Source organism: Vigna angularis, chromosome 2 (assembly GCF_016808095.1).
Source record: "Vigna angularis cultivar LongXiaoDou No.4 chromosome 2, ASM1680809v1, whole genome shotgun sequence".
Lineage (NCBI taxonomy): Eukaryota > Viridiplantae > Streptophyta > Magnoliopsida > Fabales > Fabaceae > Vigna > Vigna angularis.
This window is the reverse complement of record NC_068971.1, coordinates 49,838,156-49,852,753: the sequence shown is the minus strand read 5'-3', so window position 1 is coordinate 49,852,753 and position 14,598 is coordinate 49,838,156. Positions and strand designations below refer to the sequence as shown.

Below are 14,598 nucleotides of genomic sequence, written 5' to 3'. Positions count from 1 at the left end.
TAAGATAAAAAACTGTAAATTCTAAATATCACTTATGTTATTTTTATTTTTCTTCTTGTGTTTTTTTTATTTAAAACACCTCTATGTAATGTTATTTGAAATATAAACTCAAATAGAAAACAAATTTAAAGTAAAATCTAAATAGAACTACGTAGCAAAATATTAGTATGAATAGAATAATTTTTTTCTAAAATCAAATATAAACAAGTCGACATCATTATGTAAATCATTATTGTAATATAAGCATGCGCAACGGGACTAATTAAACATTCAACTAATTTACCAAATCGGATCCTCCATCAATTATTTATTTAATCATGAATCTCAATGTCATCATTCTCAAAAAGGATAACGTTTGAATTAGAATAATAAATATTAGTTAATACATGTTTCTTTACGATTTTTTTTTCAATCTCATTATTTTAATAATGAGAATCATAGCAACAAAATCAGTAAAACATCATCAACTTATATATCTTATATTCAAAAGTATTAGTGATTTTTTAATAATAACGATTTCACTACAAAACTACCTTTTTTAGTCATTTCAAAGGCAAAGTTAAAGTCAATATATAAAAACACTATCATTAGAAACTTAGCATTTAATTGAAAAGGGAAGGAAGAAACATAATAACGAAACATTATTCCGTAAAAAAAGCAAACCATACAAAAACTAATGTAACCTAATAATTAGTAACAAACAAGTTAACCAAAGTTTGGGGTTTAAACATCCCAAAATAGGATTAATTGCATAAAAAGAAACTACAAATCCATATAGTATAATATGCCAACATCTATTTAAATTCATCGAGATGCTTCTAATGTCCTTTTAATTTGAGACATATTTAAAAACATTATTAAACTTGTCGGTAGGAGATGGGATTTTGTTCAAAGTGAGTTTATGTCTTTGACTGAACCCTTGATGAAATAATAATCACTTATGTTTTTCAGTCTGCATACAAGGTATAGTTACTTGTCCTGTTTCAATAACTATTTTTCTTGTAATAGCCTCACAAAAAAATGTTTATGTTTTATTTATTTCCTTTTTCAAAGTTTATATATATTTGTATACAAAGTATAAGATGATAGAAAAGAATAATCTAAATAAAGATAGAATAATATCAAATGTTTATGTTTTATTTATTTCCTTTTTCAAAGTTTATATATATTTGATTCTTTGAGAATATAAGGAAGTTATATTTTGAAATTTTGTAAGAAAAAAATTATAAATATATACATATATTTGTATATGTGTAAAAATGTTATTGAAATGTTTAGTACTACGTAACTCTTAACAAACGGATGTTACACTTATATACACAAAAACTAGTGTAGTTGTTTATATAGTCATATAAATCTCTTATTTTTTTCTTACAAGAAAGGTGTAAGGTAGGAAAAAAGGGTTGTCATTATGAAATTTGTGTTACTCGCACACAGATTTGTTCTGGCAATATAACAAATGTTAAGCCCAATACATTTTAGGCCTAATAAATCTGATTACAGAGCCCAACAAAAAGAACCCAACAGAATCAGTGCCTCATCTCATCCAAACACCAACGCCAACAACCACTCTGTATTAATGTACGCGCCGTTCCCTTCTCTATCCAGTCACTCTGTGGCCATGAATAGCTTAACGGCGAGTTTCACAGCTCGAATATGCGTCACGCGCCGCGACCTACTCCAAATGCGACGCCGTTCCACATTCAGCCGCGTCGCCACCAAACTCACACATCCAAGAATCGTTTGCATGGCGGTAAGTCACTAAAATAATTGAAATGCAACAACTTGCCGAATCGACTATGTATTTTTTTTCTTATTACCGTTGAACTGCAGGAACCTTATCTGATAACGAAGTTGGATTCTGCGGAGAAAACCTGGAAAGAATTATCGGTATGTATGACACTACGCGCTATTATGCTTCCATTTTCTGTGATGGATTTGGTGTCATAGATGAAATTTCAGGTCAAGCTTGCTGATCCAGACATCGTGTCTGATCCAAAGGAGTATCAGAAGCTAGCACAATCAGTGGCAGAGCTTGACGAGGTGCTACAATTTATATTACTATTTACTCATTTGCATGGAAATTAAACCTTACGTGTTGACGAAACTGTGTAATGTTATTTGTGGTGCAGGTTGTGTCCGTCTACAGGCAATTTAAGGACTGTGAGAAGCTTCTAGAAGAAACCAAAGGTTTTCTGAACTTTTCTCTCTTTGGTTAGGTACTTGAAGTTGAAGGTCGAATGATATCGATTTTTGTTTTCTTTATGAACTATTGTCGTTTAGCTTTAGCGAAGGATGCTGGAAATGATGAGGATATGGTGGAGATGATATCTTATGAAATCGACTCGTTGTCCAAGCAACTCGCTAAGCTTGAGGACCAGCTTAAGGTTTGTTTTTAACATTGTAATTGCATTGCAAGCTGCAACTTTTTTCAAGTCATATTCTGTCTTGCTTTTGACTTGTATTTTAATGTCCAAAATCTGAATTACTAAATTCTAAGTCTGTTTTATATGTTCTTTCGTGAAATTTTCTTCTAGTAATGTATTGGCTTGGGAATGCAGCATTTTCACGTGAAAGTTTGTTTTTGTTTGCTTCTTCTAGTTCAATTCCAATGCGGTAACAATCATCAATCCAAAACGTTGAATCAGTTGAAATTTCAAAACAATGAGAGGAATTGTGACTTGCTTTCATAACTCCCATAATATGTAGTCTCTTTTGTTACTGGATATGGTGACTCATGAGTTTTCATTCCTTGATTTTGAAAACATTGCTAGGAATCTCCTCTTAATATTTCTCATTATCTGTAACCACTTTTGCCGTTGGCTATCTTGAGTTTTTGAACCTCTCTTCCTACTTCTATATTTTCCCCCCATTTTTTGTATTTTGAAACTTCTTAATTTTGTCCTACATAATGATAGATGCTACTGCTTCCCAGTGATCCTCTGGATGCTAGAAACATAATGATTGAAGGTACATACTCTCTTTCTTTATATTGTCGTAGCGCAATGATTTTACTTTATGGCTTAGTTGAGTGTTTCATGCATCATGGGAGAGACTTGTGCCATAGGACGTAAAGTTAATTTATAATCTTTCTGAGTGATTTTTGCATTTTAATAATAGGAAACATAGAAATATTATTAAGAAATTTATTAACTGGATTAATAGAATTACTTTTGCTATTGTTTTTCAATTTTTCTATGCGAGGAGTGTTATTCGTTTATTTAATTTATATGCATAACATAGTGCCTAATTTGGCTTCTCCCATCATGTACACTGTAGTTGCACTCCACAATTCTGGATAGCGAAGCTTAACATATCAATACATTGTTTCTTCATGTACTTTTCTAGCTTTAAGGATTTTTTATCTTCATTCACTTCTGCAGTACGAGCAGGCACTGGTGGTGACGAGGCTGGAATTTGGGCTGGTGATCTTGTAGGTACATGGTTACGTTTGTCCTTTCCGAGTTTAATCCATGTGGAATGCTTAAAGTGCTCACACATGTAACAAATGACAAATCTATTATTGGACAATTTCTGAATTGTTTAACTGTCACTGCTACTTTTTTATTATCGTGGTTCAAACAAGGAACCATTAACGTGAAGTTCAATTATAAGCATATTCTGATGGTGTTTTGTGTTGAATCAGGTCCGAATGTATGAAAGATATAGCGAAAGGAATTCTTGGAAGTATTCTCTGGTCTCAAGCTCTGCGGTATTCCTCGTAAAAACTCAAACAGAAACACTTTCTCATTGCTTATGCAATTTGTATAATTTTTTTGCGATCTTTTAGGCAGAAAAAGGAGGATACAAAACTTACGTAATGGAGATAAAAGGAAATCGTGTTTACAGTAAATTGAAATATGAATCTGGCGTCCACCGAGTTCAACGTGTTCCTCTAACAGAAGCACAGGGCCGGGTACATACTTCTACTGCAACAGTGGCTATCATGCCAGAGGTGGAGTACATATTTATGGCTTTTAGCAATAAATTATTCATGATCCCAACGTATAGGTTTGAAAGCAATCTAAACATTTTCTAAAGTCTTTTGCACGTGGACTATTTCTAATTTGACATTTTATTCCAAAAGTTACTACTTCTGTATAGCAGTCTATCTTAATCATACAAGTATCGAGATTAAGTCTAAAGTGTGTGTGTGTGTGTGTGTATAGTTATAGATATAGAGATAGATATAGTGTTGTCTGAATTTGTTATCTATATTGTTGAAAGTAGCTTAAATTTTGTAAATATAGGATGATGCTGTACAGAATTTTTTTTCTCTAAATTCTTACGTTCTTTAATCAGTTTAATTTTTAGCATTATAATTCAGTAAGTATATGCATGCCTTCTCTTTGTTTAAGATTTAAAAACAATATCTATATCTATTGACCTGGAATATTTACTTAGGCTGATGAAGTTGAAGTCGTAATTGACCCCAAAGATATTGAACTGACGACTGCACGTTCTGGGGGCGCTGGAGGTAAATATCTAGGACCATGAGACCTTTTTAGTCAAGTAATCAATCTTTATATTCCTGGGAGCAAGAAATAAAGTCCTCCATGAAATCTCATGCAAAGATATGTTGCAGGTCAGAATGTAAACAAGGTTGAAACAGCCATTGATCTCTTCCATAAACCAACGGGAATCCGCATCTTTTGTACTGAAGAAAGAACACAGCTTAAAAACAAGAATCGTGCATTTCAGTTGCTCCGAGCAAAACTGTAAGCATCGACATTGTCATTAGCTTTTTGGTTTCTTGCCAACGTCAGAAGTCTGGTTTTAGAATAGAGTCGTGTTTATCTCTGAGATGTCTTCCACCTTTATTCCCCTTTTCCTCTTATATACATGTTCACATGATAAAATATCTCAATCTTTCTGTTCAATTATTCTTGAGGAACTAAAGGATATTATTATCAAGAAGCCAAAAACTGACCAAATACTCGAGTTGACTAGTGTAATTTTTTTAAGTGTTCTCTTTAGCCTATTTGTTTTAGTATGTTACATGTAAAATGATACAATACTCTTTAACAGATATGAGATCAAGGTAAGGGAACAACAAGAGTCATTACGAAACCAAAGGAAATCACAGGTATGCTCCTTCTTGTGCTGATATTTGAAATACTAGTGGGATATTGATTGAATTAAATTTTATATGGTGTACTTGCTATACGGGTGAGCAAACTGTTGTTGAGTTAAAATTTCTTTGCCTCGCCATCTCCAATTACAGGTCGGTACAGGTGCACGAGCAGAAAAAATTCGGACATACAATTATAAGGTACTGTCTAAATATATTTTAACATAGCTACACTCACTTATTAGTCTCTCCAATCCCCTTCCGAAATTTAATGAATTTCTATTCTTTATAATTTTATTCATGGAAAATTTTCCCTTTATAAATTATTAGTTGAACAATGCTGATACTTTTTCTTAGAAAAATAGAAGACACGTGAGAAACGAGACATAATAAACAATAAGTTATTTTGAAGATCTTTGATAATCATATTCATTGAGTGAAGTGAATAAGATTCAGCGAACTAGAATGATGCAGTTCTTGACATAATAGAGGTAGAATATAGCTGTGTTGTTAAATTTTCATTTTTTTCTTTAGGAAACTAAGGTTGCTTAGTGCCAATTTTTGACACTTAAATTTTTCCTATCAGGACAACAGGGTTACTGACCACAGATTGAAGACAAACTACGAGCTCACCTCTTTTCTTGATGGTGACATAGAAGATGCTGTTCAGGTATATTACCTAACACATGGATTGGACTTTTGCTTGTGTTTCCCAGTGTGGCTGTGTGTAGAAAATATGCTTAGAAAGTGGTGTATGTAGGGCACATGTGCACTTTGTTGAGGTGGCTTATACTTAAGGCACCAGGGGCGATATAGGAACACATTTCTTATTAATGGTTAAAATTCATTTGAAACTACGAGAGGATAACTCATTAAATAAAAAGTAGGACCCATAAAATTGTGTAATTTTCGATAGATTTCAACTAATAGTAGAAATTGTATTCAAAAGAGTGTGACAGACCGAGAGTATGTTATTAGTATTCCTCCTCTTGGTATGATTAGATTACGCAGGTTTGTATTAAGATGAAAATGGGTCTGGTAATCAAGAACTTGCAACAAGAAAATTTGAAGGGCTTCAGAGACCCCCCAAAATCATTGAAACTCTTGGATTGCAACGACATTGATTCTCTGACCGAAATTCAGTCACATTAACCAAAAAATAACTTGTTTAGACCTTAAAACACTGCAAGGGAATGGAAACTGCAGCAAAAAAAGGCAGGCAACTCACCCATGGCCTGCACTCTGCTTGGACGTTTGAAAGAATAAAATACAGTGAAAACATAATTGACAAACCGTAAAGAAGGATAAACAGTAGACTGACAAAAAGTTGCACTTTTACTACATTAAAAGGGTATACCACGCTACGCACTTTGCCATTTATGAGTTAATATGATTTAGTGAATAAAATTACTTCGCATATATCAGAGCCCTGCTTTCTTTAAACCCTTTCTTGTTGCAGTCTTGCGCTACAATGGAGCAAAAGGAACTTCTGGAAGAACTTGCTGAATCTGTAGGAGCTACGGCTGGCTGATAATCTTGCCCAAGTTATTTGAAATTTTTTGCTGTAGTACTTTTCACAATGGACGATCTATCGTATTGTTGTTCCCCTGAATGTGTCCATCATCCTAAGTTGGAGCATACGTATCAAATTGATTCAATGTGCAGTGAATAGGGAGCACTTTTTCATGTAACATTTAATTATATATAGGTTTTTACGGACATTTAATCCTATAGTTATGAGTAAAGATCTGTTTCATAATGTAAAATGGTGCAGTTAATTCTTGCATTTTGTTTTTCCTTCTCTCACGTACGATTGAAACTTGGAAGTAGCCAAGATATATATATATATATATATATATATATATATATATATATATATATATATATATATATATATATATATATATATATATATTAATGTTGAAGCAGCCTTGAAAAGCAACACGGTTTTTTAGGGTTCCATTTCTGATAAAAAAATAAAAGAGTAATATTAATTTCTGACCAGAGCTTAGTGCCTATCTAAGTTTTACGACAGCCTTTTTGGCTAATCACTACTTGGAAATCATTAGTTTCGAATAATATGTTTCTTTTTATTGTTAGGGGAAAATGAAGAACTTATTTCAGGATAGGAAACACTGCGATTTAAGAAAGCGAAAAATGATCAAAACTAGGACAAGAGAATTAAAAGTGAGGTTTTTCTGGATTATAGAAAAGAAAGTGAAACATAAATGACAAATTTGCAAATGATAAATATAATAATTTAAAAAATTATGAAATGATATATTTATTACATAATAAATCATTTTTAATAATTATTATTTTACTATATCATATTATCTACAATTAACTACGTTATATATATATATATATATATATATATATATATATATATATATATATATATATATATATATATATATATATTGTAGTTTGTCTGTGTAGAAAAAAATATTTTATTTGTATTTCTCTGTTTTTCTTTCTTATTCTATTGGAGAATCAAAATAAATAATCGACGATTCTCTTTCCTTCCACTTATGCTATCATCACTAAAAACAAACACGAGAATGAACCATCAATCAGGAAAACAAACACATCTTAAATATTCAAGAGCATTAGGATTACACATAAGATATTAATTTTTATAAGACAGCGTATTAAAGTCAAATTTTAATTCTACTTTGTTGACGTTGTATTTTTTATATCAATGTTTAATTCTTATAAACTAAAATACTACTCTATTTACAGTAACCAACAATGTAATAATAATATGCAGTCCAAATAATAATTTCTTAAGTTTATGACCGCGAAGCATGTGGACCAAAAAAACCAGGTCCAAGTGTTGATGAGGGAAGAGCTACACATAGCAACTCACCTCCCAGTCCCTCTACGATATGCAATTTCCATTCCCCAGGGAGGCAAATACTACTACTCTTGTGTTCTTTCGTTCATTCGGACATAGCATTCATTCTCACTCACTCCCAACAATCCTTTCTATGCTTCACCGCATCACCCATTCCTCTTCTCCCTCTCTTCTCCTCCTACCACGTCTTCTCTCTCACCAACCCTTCCCTTCTTCAAATTTCAAATTCCCTTTCCCACTCTCACCAAAACGTCTCACTCTCAACCTCATCCCCATGGCTTCCTCTCATTCCCTCCACAACCACATAAACCGACTCGCTTCCGAACAGAGTCCTTACCTTCTCCAACACGCGCACAACCCTGTAACTTTTCACCCTTCTCCTCTCCTTTCCACTATTATATAATTACAATTATTTACTTATTTATCTGTAATTCCCCGTTCAAGGTTGATTGGTATCCGTGGGGTGAAGAAGCCTTCGCCGAAGCGCGCAGGCGCGACGTGCCTATCTTCTTATCTAGTAATTCTCTCCCTTTCTCTATTCCGTTTTTCCTTTTGCCGATTTCGTTTGCGTAATTGACTGCGAAGCTTTGCCCGTGCTGTTCTTGACGGCGATTCTGTTCGAAGTTGGCTACAGCACTTGTCACTGGTATGTACGCGCGCGTGTTTGTGTGTGACTCACGATTCCTGTTCTTTATCTCATCTTTGAACGTTTTCGGAATCTGAAGTGTTTATTTGTAAGGTGTCACGTTATGGAGGTCGAGTCTTTCGAAGACGCAGCGGTTGCAAAGTTGTTGAACGATTGGTTTGTTAGCATTAAGGTCGTTTAATTTTTCCTTTTATTTTACTTTGAATTTTAGTTTCTCGAAAGGTTCTCTCCGTTTTCACTCTATGTTGCTTCACAGGTTGTTATGTTTTGTTCTGTCTTTCTTTAATGTCTTAATACTGCAGGTTGATCGAGAGGAACGACCAGATGTTGATAAGGTATAGAATATCGATACTTAGCTTTTCATTTAATTTATATATTTGGAAGCATGGCAGTTAAGAGCACCTACCATGATATTATATCCAAAATGGTGTTTAAGAACTTCTAAAATTCCTTTGGAATTTGAATGGTTGAGACGCTGATGGAGAGAAGTTGAGGTTTCACCAGGTAACAAGGTTTACTAAAGGATTTTCTTTTGTCTTTAGGTATACATGACGTATGTACAGGCTTTGTACGGTGGAGGAGGTTGGCCTCTGAGTGTGTTTCTTTCCCCCGACTTGAAGCCTTTAATGGGTGGAACTTACTTCCCCCCTGATGATAAGTACGGGCGACCTGGATTTAAGACTATACTAAGGTGAGAGACATTGCAAGTGTTAACTAGAATTTTCAACCTGCTTGGGCACTTCTCTGAGTAAATTTGACGGATGGCATTAAAAAATGTTTGAGTATAAAACTTCAGGTCAATTGTTTAAATTTGTATTCTGGTTTTTGAGGCTCGTATTTATATACTCTTTTCTGTTACCTTTCTCCAGAAAAGTAAAACAGGCTTGGGATAGTAAGAGGGATATGCTGATTAAGAGTGGAGCATTTGCAATTGAACAGCTTTCTGAGGCAATGTCTGCTAGTGCAGATACTGATAAACTGCCCGATGAGGTTCCGGCTGATGCATTACGTCTGTGCTCAGAGCAGGTGAGGCTTTGAGCATATGCTTTTGTCTACCATTTCAATTTTATCTGGAAACCTTCCCCTCCATTTCTTAGACATGTCTAAAGGGGAGAAAAGGAAAACGGGAAAAGAAAATAGAGCTTTCTTATACACAGTATTGTTGTCATCTGTGCTATTTCTGTATGAAAATGGAGAAATTATTAAAAACATGGCAATCTTCTTTTCTCACTCACAAAGAATGAATTTTGAGGCTGATAGCAGACAGAATAGTAAGTTTTTTATATTGTAATGACGTAGATCAAAGATATTCTTCTCTGTTTTTTTAATACTGTGAGAATGATATTATATCTGCATGCATTTGTTGGATGTTTTGTTTTAAATCCTTAATTTATGCTGAGTGTTTCAAATGTTAAATATCATTCAATCTACTGTTTCTTTGTAGCTCTCTGGGTCCTATGATCCAAAGTTTGGTGGGTTTGGATCTGCACCGAAGTTTCCTAGACCAGTTGAGATAAACTTGATGCTTTATCACTCCAAAAAGTTGGAGGAGACAGGAAAATTGGATGGGGCTAATGGAAGTCAGAAAATGGTTTTCTTTAGCTTGCAATGCATGGCAAAAGGCGGGATTCATGATCATATTGGAGGTGGCTTTCACAGATACAGCGTGGATGAGTGCTGGCACGGTAAGTTTACCTTGGACTTTGAGTAAATATTGTACATGTATATATGAGCTATTCCTGTACAATTTGATTGGGTCATTTTAATTAGGATGTGCTGTTATATCCAATGCCCCTTGATTTGAAATCTTATGATTATATTGTTGATCTGTTCATATCTTTGCAGTTCCACATTTTGAGAAGATGCTATATGATCAAGGGCAGCTTGCTAATGTTTATCTAGATGCGTTTTCTATCACTAAAGATAACTTCTATTCATATATATCACGGGGTATCCTTGACTATTTAAAGAGAGATATGATTGGTCCAGAGGGTGAAATCTTTTCAGCAGAGGATGCTGACAGTGCAGAGACTGAAGGAGCTGCAAGAAAAAAGGAAGGAGCCTTTTACATATGGGAAAGAAAAGAGGTCTTTCATTCATGTCCTGTTTGACTTTCCTTATATTTCTTTAGGAATAATTACATTGTAGGTTCCTGAAAATATACAAGTCTTTATTTTGGTACCCAAAAATAAATCGGTTCAATCAATTCATTAAAAACTTTATATATTTTAATTGGGTCCAATTAGGTTAGGAACCAGAATCGAGTATGCAGAAAACTGATTGTATTAATCACTAATTAAATCCATGTGAAGGAGAAGTAATAGACAGAAGGAGAGGAATGTGCTCCTCAGAAGAAAATGTTTGTTCAATATCATGTTTAAAGAGTAATAACCGTAGCCGACTATCTTCTCACCACTCATCCCTATGTCCCCTTCCTATCTTGGAATCTATATTATGCATAACTAGTTCTGTCAAATTGACAAACACTAAACTTTGTGCCCCACTTTTTGCTTCTCATAAACCTTCCAAATCATGGCGCCCTCTTTTGGTCCAAATCCAGCATCTGGCCTTTCAAAACCATTCAGACTATCTGTGCTCGGCTGACATAAAAGGACTTGACATGGCCTTCAAGTTGCCGACAGGACGCAATAACCCACTGATATGACAGTAAGATGAAAATCTTTAAGGAGTCAATTTAAACAATTTATTTATGTTGTGGGAATTAGTAATTGTATTTTTCCAGAGCAAAATGTGTTCATCATCACTGATAATTTGCTCAGATAAACGGATTTCATCCTTCTCTAACTACTACTCGAATTCATCCCTCTCGGTAAGTGAAGCTCCCTCCACCAGCCACCCGCCACCCGCCACTCTCACATACTTAAGAAAGCTTCTTTCTTTTATGACATTTTCTAAAGAAACTTACTCAGAAAAACTACAGTCATAACGACATCCTTTATTTCTAGTTTTCCCTATCAAGTTGAAGAAGATTTGCCCCAAGTCGTTAGTGTTTTCTTCATCATAATAAGGAAAAGGATCAGAACTTTCATTGTTTATGAAACATCATGCACAGCTGGTAGTTCAATCGTGTGGGTTAATAACTGTATTTTTCAATATTAAAATGTGTTAATCTTTATTAAGGACATTCTAACTACAAAAGTCGTTCAGGAAATATTTGCTTAAACTCGTTAGTTACGATATTCCTTTAAATTTTGTCATATATTTAATATCTTTTTTTTTAGTGGTTCTCCTTGATATTTATTGCACACTCTGGGGATAATGTTTTCTTTATTGTTTTTTATTCTTATAGATTTCTATATTGTCCATCCAAATAAAAATAGAATATTTCTAGTTGAGAATAATTAGGTATCAGATATCAGTGTCCCGATTTCCTCGTGTAATTGTCGATCCTATCTACTGGTCCGTGACATTTTGTAGTCAAATTGTTGTAATTAATGATTGGTTGGTGTATTATTTTTGGAGGTGACTTCCGACTTGGTTTGTTGTATCTAGGTTCAAGACATACTTGGAGAGCATGCTGCTCTTTTTGAGGAGCACTATTACATAAAGCAATCGGGTAACTGTGACCTGTCTGAGATGAGTGATCCTCACAATGAATTCAAAGAAAAGAATGTCCTAATTGAGAGAAAGGAACCTTCAGGACTGGCATCAAAATATGGCATGTCAGTTGAGACATATCAAGAAATTCTGGGAGAATGTAGGCGTAAGTTGTTTGAAGCAAGGTCAAGGCGTCCAAAGCCACATTTGGATGACAAGGTATTTCCCTTGAATAATTTAGGATTCACCTATTATGATATATACTTCAACGAGTTTATGTGAACTCTCAAGGGTTCCTATGCTCTTAGGTTATTGTATCTTGGAATGGATTGGCAGTCTCTTCTTTTGCCAGGTCTTCTAAGATTCTCAAGGGCGAAGCGGAAGGGTCCAAATTCTACTTTCCTGTTGTTGGCACTGAAGTAAGTTTCCCTCGTACTAATATAGCATTGATGATGAATGGCTACCAATATTTAAAAAGATGAGAAAGTCCTACTTTATATTATGGTGTCTGTGGAAGATATCTGTAAATTATCATACAGATATATAATTTTAAACTGTGGATCACAATTAAGGCTTTGGATAATGAGTAGTTTCTGAGTTAGAGGACATTGATTGTTTAAGTTATGAAGGAATAGTGGGTAAAGTTGTTGGAGGAACACAGCCAACTTGATTTTTCCTTTTGTCTTTAACTTTCTCCTCCTTTTGTTTATGTATATTTCAGCCAAAGGAGTACTTGAAAATTGCAGAAAAAGCAGCATTTTTTATTAGGAAGCATCTTTATGATGTGGAGACTCGCAGGCTATACCATAGTTTCAGACGTTCTCCATCTAAAGCTCCTGGTTTCTTGGATGACTATGCTTTTCTGATTTCAGGATTGCTGGATCTGTATGAGTTTGGTGGTGGAATTAGCTGGCTTCTATGGGCCATTGAATTGCAGGAAACCCAGGTAATATTGATTGTCTGGACACCATAGAAATTGTATTTCTTGTATACCAGGCATTGAATTGCTAATGATAGTTGTTGCTTGTAGGATGCTTTGTTTCTTGATAAGGCTGGAGGTGGATATTTCAATAATACAGGAGAAGATTCTTCAGTTCTCCTCCGTGTGAAGGAAGATCATGATGGGGCAGAACCATCTGGAAACTCGGTTTCTGCCATAAACCTTATAAGATTGGCTTCCATGGTTTCTGGAAGTAAGGCTGAGAATTATAAGCGAAATGCAGAACATCTATTGGTGCGTAACACCCTTCCGCCCTTTTCCTCCTAAAAATCGCTTCTTCTCATATATGTGCTAACAGTGGTGGGATGGGATTATTTGAGGTCTGTTTCTAGATCACTGGGTCAGTTGCAACTGACCAGAATTCTCTTGAAATGGCAATGCAGGCAGTTTTTGAGAAAAGATTGAAAGATATGGCTATGGCAGTGCCTCTAATGTGTTGTGCAGCAGACATGTTGCGTGTACCTTCTAGGAAACAAGTTGTCGTGGTTGGTGGAAGGACGTCTGAAGAATTTGAAAACATGCTTGCCGCAGCTCATGCATTATATGACCCCAACAGAACAGTAAGTACAGTTACTCCTTATATCTTTACATCTCATTCTGATTGTCGTCAATAACATTAGTGCTTGTGTTCATCACAGGTTATTCATATAGACCCCAGTAACAAAGAAGAGATGGAATTTTGGGAAGTAAATAACAACAATGTCTCTCTAATGGCAAAAAATAACTATGACGTCAACAAGGTTGTAGCTCTTGTTTGCCAAAACTTCACCTGTAGTCCCCCCTTGACTGATCCTTCTTCACTTGAAGCTTTACTCTCCAAAAAACCTTCCTCTTTGTTCACATAAACTAGTGGTTGTGATTTGGGTAAGCTCGTCAGTGAAAGCTCCCTCTTGGATCCCCTTGTCATATACAGAACTAGTTGGTTCTGACTTCTCTGTCAAATAAAGGTAGGTAACATTCTCCGTTGAGTTCAGGGATTGATGCATGCTTGGTTGCAACCCTTTTCGTTTGCCTGTGTTAAGGGGCCTCAAATTTGACATGGAATGATGGAAGTTTGTATATGTATATAAGGGTTGAAATAATTATCAAAAGCTGGGGTCTGTCAGTATATATTTACTTTTTTCTTCTCATACAGGCACAATAAAGTCACAGTGCTACGGCTAAATCCTTCATGTCTTCTTGTTCGTGTCATGTCATACAAAAACCTTTCCGATCTGAGTGTACATAGTGATGTGACACTTCTTGTTAGTAACACCATATAATGACAAGAATTTAGCTTTGAAATAAGGCATAATCTTGTGGATTGAAGTTTTGAAATATATTAAATTTGAATTGATTTTATTTTAAATCCTTTAGTTTTGTAACATTTATAATTTATATTAAGTTTTCTTTTGTTTGGACAATATTTTAAATATGTTCAAATATAAAAAATTATTACTTCAAATATTTTAAAAATGTTCAGA

The 14,598-nt window shown here is 34.6% G+C and overlaps 2 protein-coding genes across 3 annotated transcripts; both read left to right on the top strand.

The window, feature by feature from the left end:
- The first annotated feature begins 1,541 nt into the window (after window positions 1–1,541).
- Window positions 1,542–6,857, top strand: LOC108326970 (peptide chain release factor APG3, chloroplastic). The gene is made up of 15 exons (XM_017560610.2): window positions 1,542–1,753; window positions 1,834–1,890; window positions 1,963–2,043; window positions 2,133–2,190; window positions 2,284–2,387; window positions 2,919–2,970; window positions 3,384–3,433; window positions 3,647–3,712; window positions 3,791–3,955; window positions 4,405–4,477; window positions 4,586–4,718; window positions 5,029–5,086; window positions 5,225–5,272; window positions 5,658–5,741; window positions 6,531–6,857. Exons 1-15 carry the CDS (start codon window positions 1,580–1,582, stop codon window positions 6,600–6,602), a joined length of 1,275 nt encoding a protein of 424 aa, XP_017416099.1. The 5' UTR covers window positions 1,542–1,579; the 3' UTR covers window positions 6,603–6,857.
- A 1,030-nt stretch (window positions 6,858–7,887) lies between these two features.
- On the top strand, window positions 7,888–14,422 carry LOC108329196 (uncharacterized). 2 transcript variants are annotated; one of them, XR_008247363.1, is made up of 16 exons: window positions 7,888–8,292; window positions 8,376–8,448; window positions 8,556–8,577; window positions 8,671–8,749; window positions 8,880–8,912; window positions 9,120–9,268; window positions 9,447–9,603; window positions 10,022–10,262; window positions 10,423–10,664; window positions 12,091–12,354; window positions 12,444–12,554; window positions 12,857–13,081; window positions 13,166–13,369; window positions 13,519–13,695; window positions 13,774–14,082; window positions 14,271–14,422. XR_008247363.1 is itself a non-coding variant. In XM_017563292.2 (15 exons), exons 1-15 carry the CDS (start codon window positions 7,963–7,965, stop codon window positions 13,978–13,980), a joined length of 2,514 nt encoding a protein of 837 aa, XP_017418781.2. In that variant the 5' UTR covers window positions 7,888–7,962; the 3' UTR covers window positions 13,981–14,422. The 2 variants fall into 2 exon arrangements, 1 of the variants encoding a protein (XP_017418781.2); XM_017563292.2 differs by having other exon boundaries at window positions 13,774–14,422.
- Window positions 14,423–14,598: the final 176 nt, after the last annotated feature.

What these genes read in the sequence shown, in the direction of transcription:
- LOC108326970 (XM_017560610.2), top strand. Translation starts at nt 1,580, where the DNA reads ATGTACGCGCCGTTCCCTTCTCTATCCAGTCACTCTGTGGCCATGAAT. An exon ending in TAGAAACATAATGATTGAAG is followed by an intron (nt 2,971 to 3,383) that starts GTACATACTCTC and finishes TCACTTCTGCAG; the next exon opens with TACGAGCAGGCACTGGTGGT. An exon ending in GAATTTGGGCTGGTGATCTT is followed by an intron (nt 3,434 to 3,646) that starts GTAGGTACATGG and finishes GTGTTGAATCAG; the next exon opens with GTCCGAATGTATGAAAGATA.
- LOC108329196 (XM_017563292.2), top strand. Translation starts at nt 7,963, where the DNA reads ATGCAATTTCCATTCCCCAGGGAGGCAAATACTACTACTCTTGTGTTC. An exon ending in AACGACCAGATGTTGATAAG is followed by an intron (nt 8,913 to 9,119) that starts GTATAGAATATC and finishes TTTTGTCTTTAG; the next exon opens with GTATACATGACGTATGTACA. An exon ending in TTCCTGTTGTTGGCACTGAA is followed by an intron (nt 12,555 to 12,856) that starts GTAAGTTTCCCT and finishes TGTATATTTCAG; the next exon opens with CCAAAGGAGTACTTGAAAAT.